The 13,227-nt window shown below is 36.6% G+C and overlaps 1 protein-coding gene across 1 annotated transcript in view; it reads right to left on the bottom strand.

Moving 5' to 3' along the window:
- HHIP (hedgehog interacting protein) overlaps positions 1–13,227 on the bottom strand; it is a 73,682-nt gene that overhangs the window by 49,811 nt on the left and 10,644 nt on the right. Inside the window, exons 3-4 of the mRNA XM_074821504.1 lie at positions 8,983–9,139; positions 7,985–8,186 (exon numbers count right to left, since the gene is read on the bottom strand). Coding sequence (XP_074677605.1) covers positions 7,985–8,186; positions 8,983–9,139 — 359 coding nt within the window. The remainder of the gene's footprint in view (positions 1–7,984; positions 8,187–8,982; positions 9,140–13,227) is intronic.

Raw genomic sequence — 13,227 nt, 5'->3', positions numbered from 1 at the left:
ACCAAAATCTGCAAATGGTTAATGGGAAATCCAGGCACATTTCACTGTCATTATATAGTCTCGGTTAAAACTGATTGTATTTTACAGAAAACTGATTGTATTTTACAGTTTCTGAACACAGTTGAAGCATATTAAGTCCTCACAAGAGCATTATCACCCTCTCAAAAATCATAAAAAACTTATCACTAATAAAGAAATAAACCTTCCTTTTCATGAAGGAGGCTGAATTCTCATGCAGGCTGTTGTGCTGTGTGCATCATGTCTATTTCATTAATGTTTCAGGTCATTATAAACACGGACATTCTACTTGGTTTATCTTTAAAATGTCCTCTACTTTCACATTTCGCCATTTGCACACCTTAACCATTATTTCTTTCCTAGTTTTCTGCCCCAGTTATGTCAAGACATTCAAAACCACTTAAATGTGATTCCTTGTGGGCAGGTCACAGGTGAGGTGTGGCCTCGGAAATGATGTCTGTTGTGCTACAAGTCTGACTGCAGCTCTTATTTCCCTTACCACTCTGTCTGGGCCTATGCACATATCTTAAATGGACTTACCATTTAATTAGACTTTGAAGTACAGGAGCAAGACAGAAAATAGAATTTGCACTCAGTATTGGTGGAATTAGTTGTAGAATGAAACAAAAATGAAATCTTATGCTGTTTATAATAGGAAATGTCATATTTATATTCTATACTTTAACATTGTTATTTTAGAGGACTATCCCTATTCTTCATAGAGGGATGAGAGGTTGGTCTGGTAGAACAAAGAAGGTTTACTTTCCAGGGTTTTCACAGACAGTGTTTCTGAGTACTTAAGAAGAGTTGCAGGCCCGTTAGGTTGAAGAAGAAAGAGATTTAGATAGGATCTCCCAATTCTCCTTCCAGTCCTAAAGCCTGGAGAGAAGTACATCCTTCCACTGCTCCCCTTTCTCTCCATGTATGAAAATAACCCCCTGTTTGGGAGAAATTGGTCACAAATTTAGTAGCCACTCTAAGTTTGGCTTTCTAGGGAGCAGAGAGCAAGAGGATAACCTTTGCCGAGAGTATAAATTAGTGCTTAGTGGAAGAGAGCCCAGCTTGCTCTGTGATGTCAAAGCAAAGAAGTTCAAGCAAAGTTCATTGATTTCACCCTCATTCATGTAAGAATTCAGAGGAAAATAAATTGAGGGAAATTACTGGACTTGGATGGAAGGATGAACTGTGTGAATTGTGGGTCTTTTCTCAGTAACATAAGTCCTGTGGGTATTGATGAACAGTATATATGTTAACTTAGGACTGTACATCAACGTGATGCAAAAACAAATATACGTATCCCCTGTCAAGAGGAATGGTGAGACGTTTTATCAATGATAGAACTGATCATACTGACACAAACAATCTGATTCTATTCACATGCTGAGTTCTAAATAGATTTCATGACTGGTTTATTGTAGCTTTCTGTAGCAGCACTCCTCACTGCAAAGGCTGCACAACCTTGAAACATGCTGTGCCAGTGCTGGAGGTAGTGGCATTTTAAAAAAATTTCATTTGTATTTTATATTGAATAATGTGTAATATGTAGTCATGTGATTAAATGTTATGTCGTGATACAAACATGAAGACGTAGTATAATTTTCCCTACTAATCCTGCATTCTGGCAAAAAGGTGCCTATGGTGACAAGGTGCTCATTTGACCCTGAGAAGCTCTGGAATAATTAGCTCATAGCAGCACAGTTAGCATATTTAATACCTGACAGTCTACCTTCATATTCTTATACTGAATATACGAATTGCTATGTTCCACAGCACTCTTCATGGCATCACAGAAGATTCCTACTTCAATCACTGGATCACTCGTGAATATGACTTTGCAGCACTGAAAGTACTTGTGCTCTGATATAAAAACTAACTGACATACAGTAAGGAATATATCTAATTTTTTAACTCTTCTTAAGACTATTACTTGGAAATTTGCTGAGCATACACTTAAAATAATTCTTGACAGATATTTCTGTATTTTTTTCACTGCAAAGAGAATTGGCTGTTAAAATATTTACAGGGAATTATGTAGGAATATAGCATTTAAAAAACTTTGGGAATTAAAAGAAGTATAGTCTTACTGAATTAATTTGAAAGTAAGATAAAATAAAAAGGTGATTATGACTTAGGATTTAGGGGATGTTTCTGTTAAAATTTAAGTGTTTCTGACAAGGAAAACCTTAGTCTTAGAGTAGAGAAGAGGGTGTTGGAGGTCAAGAAGTCTAACTCATATATTCTTAACAGTGATCTCCAATACCATGTCATTGAGATTATCTGTCCCTTTTCCCTTCCCTTCCCTCCCCTGCCCTGCCCTTTCCTTCCTTAAAGGCTTTGCCCTTTATCATAATATTCCCATGAGATGTACTAAGAATATTTTATTACTAGCTCAAAAAAAAAAAAAAAATCTATACAAAAGTACAAGTGGTAATTCCATAACGGCAGTTTTAAAGATACCCATTTTGGAGGAGTTCTAGGCACTGTGTGAGGCAAAGTGCAACAGAATGGAGCCATTCTTGCTGGCTACAAAATTTATGACCCTGTCATAATAGTCAGCAGATACACACCAGAGCTATACCAGAGCTTGGTCACAATCAAAAAAAAAGGGGCAATGACCTGAAAATAACTTAAGGATCAGAGATAGCAAGCAACTGAACATGAAGCCCAACTGCAATTCCATACCTAAACAGTCAGTTCAGTTGGTGGATTTGTAAGTAGAAAGATACCATGTAACTACAGGGACTTGATTTTACCATTGGCAGTAGTAAGCCACAACTTGGCTACTTTGTACAGTTCTGAGGTCCTTCATTTTAAAAGGATGTTGGGAAGTTGAATGATTATGGGGAAGGACCGCAGACATGATTTAAGGACTAACAGTTGCTGCCCTAGAGCTACTTAGCTTTTCAGAAAGGATTTTGAAAGGTGATTATAGCATTTAACTCCCAAGAGAAGTGGTAGGCTCTTCCTTTTTTGTAGCTGCCAAATCATAACTTGATGCCTTCCCTTACGAACAATGTATTTTAGAGCAACATAATTTAGACCTATACATGTTTTTGGGCTCAGGAGATGAGAGTGAGTGAAAATTGATGTAGTAGGCTGTGCTACTTTTTATGGTGGCTGCTACTAATCTAAAAGTTTCCAAATCTTAGGAAATAATATAGTTAATAAGATAAAATACAGCCACAGGAGTAAGGAAATTTGGAGAACTGCTAGAGCATTCAGCATTTTTCTGCAAGTTAGATACAACCTTGAATACAAGGTGACTGATCTTGTAATAATAACATATTCAGCCCTGCTACATCTCAAGAAATCATTAAATTCAAATATTTAGAATGTTTTGATACTTTTTTTTTTTTTTTTTTTCTGCTGAGTGCATTGCAGGATAAAATCATATTTGCCCAATATTTTTAAAGCATTTAATTATTTTGCCTAACTTTTTGACAATAGATTCAGATACATCAGGACTATTTTTTCTTGATAATTGATTAAGGTCTCCTTAAACACCAGTGAAATCAAAGTATTACCATTATTAGTTCAATAGCTTCTCATTCAAACTTTCTGCTTCTCTTCTACTTGGCAACAGTTTAAAACAAAAAGAAAATAACAGTAGTGAAAATCAGTCTGAAAGAAAAAATGGGTACTAATATTTTCATTAAAGAATTGCCTTTGCCACATAACTTTAAAATGTTGCTCTGTAACTAACAACTCTCTTCACCGCAACATAATGGAGCAATAAATCACCAGAACAGGGAAGCAGACTGTTTCTGGTACATGCTTATTCTTTTCTTCTACATACATGCCACATACTCAGGGTACTTTGTAATATTAATGGGCACAGGTGATGGAGTCAGTATTTTCTCTACTACACTGGGCTATATATTCCTAAATAGTTGAGTGCAGGTGCATGTCCTAGATTCGAGTTACAGGTTCATGTCTCACTCATGTTCTTACTCAACTTTGGAGCAAGACTGGGGTGCACAGCATCCTTCTTTTCACCACATTCTTGAAATAGGGAAGAAAAGGCTAAGGGTGACAGGAGGGACTTGGGCAAGTGCCCAATCCATCCTCACATACTACAGTAGTTATGTAGCCAGTGTGACATAAAATACATGGGAGAGGGCCACAGATGTTGAATTAGTAACTTCTTCATTGAGATCCATTCATGGCTTCCAACAACTAAGTTGAAAAATAGCAGATCAAAAATGCATTCCTGCTAACTCTGCTGTCAAAGAGGATTAGAAATTATGAGATGTGCAGAGAAAAATTGTTTCTTAAGCCTTCAGAGCCTTTTTTTCTTTTTTTCAGGAATCCTACTTCTATTTTTCTATTGAGTAGGGCTAGCAGGAAGCACAAGCTACCATCATGGCACCTCTCTCTGTTGTGAAATACATCTACATGCTTGTGCTAATTCCTTCTGAGATACTGGCAGCATATAAAATTATCACTTGTTCATTTGAACTCCTTAAAATTAAATCACATAACGGTCAGTAGATTTTACCGCAGCAACAGTTTTCAAGCAGATACCTCAATAACTTCAGTGAACATTAAAAGCCAATGGACCAATAAAACATATCCATTAGGCTGTACCATTCTTCTCACTTAATTTCCATTTATATCCACAGACCTTCACAGGAGTGACCGACAAGAAACAACTCCAGATAATCCTGTTTATGTGCTTAGGTTAGCAGGACCAGTGAAGAAGCCCTGCAAGCTCGCTCACAGCAACATGAGGGGCTCCAAATGAATTTCATCAACACAGGGACCATTAGTTCCATTAGAGGAACCAAACAGCATCTTTTTAGGAGGGTATCATGGCTGATTGATTGCTATACAATGCAGTCACTTCTCCTCCTCTGTTTTTGTATATTGTTTTCCTCCTGATATCCAATGCTGTGATGAGTGAAATGGTGTGAGTGAGATCAGAACTGAAGTCCAGGATTATTTTTGTGAAGGAAATATGTAATTTCTGTTTCTTGGTTATATCAGCCTCAAGATAGTTTAAAGTATATTCTTTGGAAAGTCATCATGCAACAGATTTGCTGCTTTGTGACAATATAATGATTTTATCACTCTTAAATATCCTCTTTACATTAGAAAAAGAAGACAAAATCAACCACCACTATTTTACTCCATCTATCACCATTAAAAATATCTTACTGGGATATCTGTCCAAAACGCTTTTCAGAGGCATCAATCTAAATCATCCTTCATTCAACCACAGCTGCATAATTATAATTATTATTATTATTTACTGGATACAACATATATCTATGAAAGTTTGAAAAAATATTTTTACTATTGTCACTAGAATTATGTATTTGTTCGTATTTCAGATACAGACCAAAAATTAACAGAACTGCTATTTTCGGACACTTGGGTATAAGAGGGAAAATTTTTACACTTATTTTTGGGGAAAAAGAACTGTTTGCCTTTTCTTGCTACCATTGCTCCAAGGTTGGAAAAGAGGTGAACAGTTTTTGTTTACTTCAATGAAGAGTATGTTAATTCAAGAATAACATTATATGAATGATGTTATACAGAAATTGAGTAGATGTTTGGGTTAACATCTATGAATCTGTGTAAATGAACAGAGGCCTCAAAAAAGGCAACAAAAACACTTCACTTGAACATATGGGCCCAAGTTTGATCGGGGACAACTAAAAATTCATTGCATTCATCTTACTTTTTCACTTACACCACTCTATGAGAAGAATCAGGCACATCGAGCAAAATGTGTACATACAAACTAATCTACCTGACACTACAAGCATTTCTTGAGTAAGCACAGAGGACACATTCAGTGATTCTTGCACTGCACATGGATGCAGTGTTTTAGGTACTGGGTTTTTTTTTAATTGCTGGCTGTACACTATCTGCACTGCCTGCTGGAGAATTGTCTACCCACATAGTATTCTCCATTACTGATTTCTAGTTTTAAAATGTATAACCCATAAGTAAAATCAAATACCCTTCAAGTAGTCTATTTTGACAGAATAATTGCTACCATTGTCACAGTGATCTTGCATCATTGTAGGTAAAGAACCGTGGACAATGATTATAAGAATCAGACTGCAGAGGATAAACATAAAAATGTTTAAGAACCCTTGTTTTAAAACTACTATTTGGATTATGTGGGGTTTGTTTTATTCTATTTATTTATTATTTTATATAATGTACTCATTCCTCAAATTCTTTCCCCTTTCTATTTAAGAGCTGGAGTATTGCTTCTAGGCACACTCACTTTCTCCTTACCTGTGAAGTACAATAAACCCTCCGTTCTTGACAGCCTGCATTAAACACTGCAATACAATTTTCCTCAGTCACTGGACTGTTATCGCAGGGAATTGAATTAGACTTTCTAGCTTAGAGAACATCAAATTATTTACACAAAATGTTATAGTTGAAACAGATCCAGTTTAGACTATTATATGATGGTTAGGCTAGTAAGGACTAAAAAGGTCAGGTCACTGATTTAAAACAGAACTAAAAGTTGAATCTGAGTCTGAGGGTAGCTGTTGAGTCTTATCAAGCAGGCTATTGCCTATTCAGAAGTATGGAAAATCAGTTTTCCATTTAGCCTTGCCTCTAAGTTCCAGCTGCAAAAGTTTCCTTGAGGAAGGTTTGTTTGGGACCAATAGCGGTTCTGTGGAAAGTTTCAGTTCAGTTTTTCACAAGTACAAACTATCAGAATTTTCAGTGAAGAAATATGAAACAGCTTTAGTCTGATGCTCAAAAATACCCCTGGTAAGTCCCTTCTGGTTTGGTATTTTGAACATAATGGTTACCTACAGAGGCAGAGACAGAAGTGTTCAGGAAATCACAGAATCATATAAATTGGTTCTTTTCCTGAAAAAGGTGTAATATATTTCATTTTTCTCTCTCTTTCAACACAACCCAAAAATCTGTGAGATTTCCTCTCAGAAGAAGACTATCTTAATTGGCTTATTGCCCTTATAGCTGAAACGCAAAATGATTAGTTAGCATGTGCTATGCATTTTAAATCGATATAGTTTGTCACAATTATTATTTAAGATTACTCTGTCAAGAATATGTCAATACATCTTTCATCCATGAAGGTTTTATGATATATAGTCCTGACTGTTCTAGGCAAAACCTGGTTACAATTTAAAGTTGCTTTATATATTTGGATTTTACTTGCATTACCGCTTGAACATGTGACAAGAAATCAACATGGAACAACACGATATTTCCAAAGTGAAATATCCCCCAATAGATTTACAAGTTTTCCATTAGTACTTACCCCATGCCTAGATGTAATTTCTTACGTCCACCCTCCAATGTACTCCTATCAGTGCCCACTCACCACTCACTCCCCTGACCATGGAAGTCTTCCCATTAAACACAATGAAAGCTGTTGCACCAACCTGCCCACATGTCTGAATTTAGAGGGTCAGTCACTTTTTAGGTGCATCTCCAATACATGCCGTTTTAAAGCAGCCTATGCCACATTTGAGGATGAGCCAGGAGGGGGTGAGCATCACTGCCCTGCTCCTGGGCATCCCTGAGTACTCCCAGGCCCCTGCTTGTGTCCTGCTCCCGGGGCATCGCTGAGCACCCCCAGGTCAGGGGAGGCCCTGAGTCAAAGTTCCTCCCACTGGAATCCCAGCAGAACTCAGATGAATTCAGTGGGATGGAAATGAGCCCAAAGGGTGAAAATACAAAGATAATGCTGTGGGATGCTGGTGTTGGATAGTTTCTTCTGAATTTAAAGTGAGGATAAAAGGAAGGGAAAGAGCAAAACACGATGACAGTTACAAGATGCTATGTTTTCCCTTCCTGAAACAAGGAATTTTTCACTTCTCTGCCAGACAGAACTGTAGTATCTGTTGTCATTACTCTTATTTTTTATTATTTAAATTAAAATAATTTCTGAAAAAAGTTTCTTCCCTTTTTCCCCATATACAGGCTAAAATATAAAGAGGTAGAGAGAAGTATAAAATCCAACCTTTATTCCACTTTGAACAAGCTTGTGTATATCCAAAAAAGGTTCCTTGAGTATGTCTCCTTCAGGACTGAAAATCTTCACATATCCTTCTTTCTCAAGAATAAAGAGACGATGGGATCCATCCCCACAATGTACTGCTCCAACAGGCTGCCTTAGTCCACTCACAACCTCCTGAATACAGAAGCAGTTGTGCTTGTGTTTTCTAAAAAAATTTTAAAAAATAGTGAGAAATTTGTTCTTTTTCGTAACCATGACACAACAATGTCCCTAAAAGATAAAATGATTGTCCTGCAGTGATATTAAAACCACAGTTATACAATCCAGAGAAAAATTATTTCCTTTAATATATGCAAGCAGATAATACTGAAAATCAATTTGAACTTCACTTGAGCAAAATTTGATTTGTATACAGGGAAGAGAAAATTAGTTCAGCTTAGATATGAAATGTAGAGGAATAGGAGAGGTAAAAGTTGGTAAAAGAAGAGAATGATTTATAAATACAGAATTTCTACTGTACAATAAACACAGTAAATTCCAGCAATTTGACTTGTAAAACGCATTTAAAAATAATGACTTATGATGGGACAATCTAATTTAATTATTTTCACAAAGAAAAATATATTAACTAGATAAATTTAAAATAATGAAATAAATATTTTACACATAAACTTATCGTGGTTTGTTTAGTAATACTAAATTCAGGTAGAAATGGCTTTCTAGAACTATGTATGATCCACAGGGTGGACCATAACCAAGATCCACAGGGTGGATCAAACCAGGATTCTAACACCTTTTCAGCAACGCAAATATCAAATGGTACTGAAATATTGAAGCTAATGTTACTTTCTCTTTTGACGTACACTAGCAGCAGCAAAAGAAAGTAACATCTGGAAAACACAGCTGCTGAGCATAAGCACACACTGAGCTGTTTCACTGTGAAAACCACAGGCTTTGCTAGGGTTTTTTTTTCAGATTAAACAGCATTTATATTTATGAACCTGCTGATCTCTTCCTCTTTGTCATATTCTTCCATGTGGTCCAGGGAGTTAGAAGCTGGCCCTCGCACTTGTTTTCTTGGAAAATCTGGAAAGCATACACCACCATCTTTTCTTGCATAGTAGAAGCAAAACTCATCAGCTGTAGTTTGGAGAAAACCTTAAAAATGCAAAAGAGCATGCAAATATTTAGTGTGTTGTCATGTCTGCAGTTTTGTGCCATCAAACTAATCTCTAAATAGATCATATATTGAATGGAAAAAGAAGTCATTTTAAACAAAGTGCTATCTGCATAAAAAGCCTTCTCTGAATAAACTGAGTATTACCTTTTACAGTTTATTCATCTGTATTTATATTAAACTTTATTTTCAGTGTGCTTGAATAAAAATACCAGTTCATTCAAAATACGGTTTACTCAAAAAATTAAGAGACAGAGTTCAGAGTTGAGGCTGTGATACACTTTTCCCTCATTTTAACCTTATTAATCAAGTGTAGTACCTGCTGTAAAATAGCTTGAGCAGCTTTCACTTAACTTTTTTTTTTTTTTTTTTTTAAAGTGGCTTGTTGTAGTAAAAATTTCAGTAAAGACTTTGGTAAAAGACATGCAGCAAAAACTTTGTGGAATGGTGGCAGCAAAGCACATCAGTTGGAGAGATGAATAATTAGTTGTCTCAGAAAGCAAGAAGTACTGCTGAAAGTTGCACCGTGTTGACATGCAGTTGACTCCCAGCATTAGAGTGGGTGAACACAGTGTCCCATCGTGGCATCTACTTCCTCAGCTCCCATCCCCTGAAAAGGGCCGTGTGTCTCGTACTGCATTGGAGCTGGCTTTTAGCTGGCTTGGATGATAGGTGGTCTTTAAGTTTCAGGTTAAAATGGGAAGGAGTTTGAAGACCCAGGGAAATAAGAAGTTGGTAAAACGAGAGCCTCTGAGGAAAAACTCTGCCCCTACTGATATTACACTATATTTAATGACAAGAAGAATATCTATTTCTGTCCACAAACCTATTTCTAGTCATTTCTATCCAGTTTTTAATCATTAGTATCAAATGATAAGTATTACTGGCTAGTTATACATGTACTTCTTTACTAAAACGTTGTTAAGATAATATGGCTTAAGTTAACCTTCATTCCTCTTTGCATTATTGGCGTACTGTGCTAGGAGGTACTATGGTCCAGGACATAACTCATAGGATACACAGAATTAGCACTTAATTGGAATTAGAGGCCTAATTTATGCATGGCTTTACCACTTGTGAATAATGCAGTAATCCATAGATCTTGGCCATAAAACCTCTGGCTTACAATGTACAAAAAGGGCTGATGAGGGACAGCTGTGTTTCATTGGAAAATGCCAATTTCTTAAAAGCAAAGCTTTTTCAGAAATATTATCAGTTTTGACAAAATTTTAGTTAACATGATGTTTCTGGTCCAAACTCAAACTTCTGGTGTAAATGAAAAAGAGAGAAACAGACACCAAACCTTGTATCGCTATACTCCAATGTCTTGTAATTAGGGCATTTCATTAGGAAGAGGAATATTCAGGTCAATGCCCCTCATCTGTCAGGCAAGAGTTTGACCCCAAGTCTCCCATTTCCCAAGTAAATGTCCTAACAACGACTTTATTAGCTATCCTGGGGTGGTCTCTCTGTGGCTTTCTTCATGGAAAATTTCGAAAGAGTTCAATTTCTTCCTTATGTGGAATAGGAAAATTTTTTAGATCCCAGAATTTTTGTGGAGTGGAAAGCCTTTCCCACCCAACTATACTTCTTTTCATATGCATCTTCCTTTAAAAATATTGGAAAAATAACATGACAAAGCCTGCCTTTGGTTTCTATAAAATAATATCTGGAAACACATGGAAGTGTGTTGTGGTGCAAAAGTTTAATTACCATGATTTGGAGCTTCAGGAAATATCATCTCTGAAGAGCTGGTTTTAATTTATAGTAGTTATTTGGAGAAAATGAGAGATAAAATTTCAAGTGGAACAACTGAAGAGGAACTCTGATATAATCACGGAGTAGTATTCCAAGGCTTGTAGATATAATGCCAGAATCAAAGGTAATCTGAAATCTTGCTGTTGAATTATTTGACTTAAGAATGTACAGTTTTGTCTTTAAGAATTTATTTCTCTAGGCACAGTGGATCATTCAAGAAAATGCAATAGCAAATTAGAGGTGTACAATTTCTAAGAATTTATAGAAGTATCCAAGTATGCCATCTACCATTTACTAAAGATAAACTACTCTTGTCTTGAATGTCATCTTTAGTCAGAAAAACTGAGAGCATATTATGATCATATTGTTTACTCAGTACATGTTCATTTTAGGTACCAATCAGATACAAACTCACTTGACTAATGCCTTATGCAATGCCTTTTCTTATATGTAAGACTAATCCCTTTTCCTTATGAAATATTTTATTATGCACTTAAGTACATGTTGCACTGCAGTTGCGTTTTGCTATTTAGCAAACCCATCAGCCATCAGCAGGTTCCAACAAAGGATAAGGCTTATGTTCCATTTTCTTTAGAAGAGCTCGTAAAAAAATGGGGTTTGAATTAAACTATGAAAATCAGTCAGTAAATTGCTAAAATGTTGCATTACTGGAAGGAATATAACCTCTGTAAATATAGTTTCACCTGTGTATTAGGGATGGAATTTTGCTCTATAAAACCCAGTAATTTACCAAAAAAAAAATCTTCTTGTGTTATATATACTAGATTCACTATACTAATAGCTTCACTAAAGACAGAAAATCGTTTGCTTTTACTCTCCGATCTGCTTGTAGCCATTTAATGTTTTCTTTATCATGCTTAGATTGTAAGGTCTTTAGTGTAGAGATGGGTGTTTTGTTCAGTGTTTGTACAGTGTCCAGAAGACTGGCCCTTCACAAGTGCCCCTAAGCACTAGAATTGTTTGGAGGGGAAAAAAAAGACCATTTTGCTCAGTCTGAGTTTATTCAAATACAGCTCTGTCACTGTCCTGTATGACAACCATGCCTCGTAAGGACTGCAACATTTGGTCCTGTGTGAATTTCTGTACTTACTACTTTATTTTAAAAGACTCATACATATCATTACAAATTTCCTACCAGCTGTGTATGTGTTGAGAGAGCAGTGCCCGTGTTAACAAAGAAAACTGAAATCACAAAGGAAGATTAAATGTAATGTTTTAGTGTTGTACCTGTCAGATTTTGCACAGGCTTGCATTTCTATGCTTTTAAAACTTTCTGTCTTGCAAACAAGAATCAAACTACAGACTTGTCAGTTAAAGTAGTTACAGTGAAGGCTTTCTGTGTTTGCCTTTATAAAAAACTGTGGGAAAAAGTTGCATGATTTCAAGCCTTTTCAAAGGAAAACTGCTCTCCGCTGATCCTCACCTCCTCTCTCCACTTGTGTTTGCGGTCAGTTATTCCTCACACTGTATATTCCTTCCTGTCCTACCTTCACCACATTCCACTTCACTGGATTCCCTGCGTATCCACCCCGCCCCGCTCTTCTCTTTGATACACACCTCAAATGTCGTGGTAGCATTTGTCCTGGTCTTTACAGCAAGTCAAGTTCCTATTGCACTGCACACAGGATTGAATATTATCCACTCATCTGAGTAGACCTACACTGGCTTAGAGAGCATCTGGAAATCAGGCTCACCTGCTTCATTCCTGATATGACCTCGAGCATACAGTTTTATACTGTGTAAAAGAAGCATTTTCCTGGTTTGTTTTTTTTTGTTTTTTTTTTTTTTTTTCCCTGATTTGTACTTTTGACAGCTAGATGTGAATTTGTTCACAAACCCCCATTTTCCTCTCCCTTCTCAACTCTCTGTGGAAACTAAATCAAAGAGGTCATTCCAGACTGATTGTTTCAAAATGTAGGAAGCTCAGTGGTAGCTCACATCATTTCCTAGTAGTCTTCAAGTGACTAGTGGCCCTCTTCTCATACTCACACATTGCACGTACCTGCACACAGATAGTGCCAGGGTTAATCCCCTTGATCCTCTTGTTAGCAATAGCAGCACTATGAGCCACTACTATTTTTCTGCAGGTCGACTGTGTTGACTGTGACTATTAATTGACTATGTTAGAACTTCTGGAAGTGTTGTGTGGGTAGCAGAATATCTTAGATTTACGGCATTTTGGGCTGGGGTGCCCGTGTTTGGAGTTAAAACATTCATATCAAGCATCTGTTCTGGTAATGCCTGGATTCAGATCTGGGCCTGGATCTGAATTTACCCACAATCATCTGGA

This window comes from Strix aluco, chromosome 4 (genome assembly GCF_031877795.1).
Source record: "Strix aluco isolate bStrAlu1 chromosome 4, bStrAlu1.hap1, whole genome shotgun sequence".
NCBI classification, from domain to species: Eukaryota; Metazoa; Chordata; class Aves; order Strigiformes; family Strigidae; genus Strix; species Strix aluco.
This window is presented reverse-complemented; position numbering and strand designations above follow the sequence as displayed.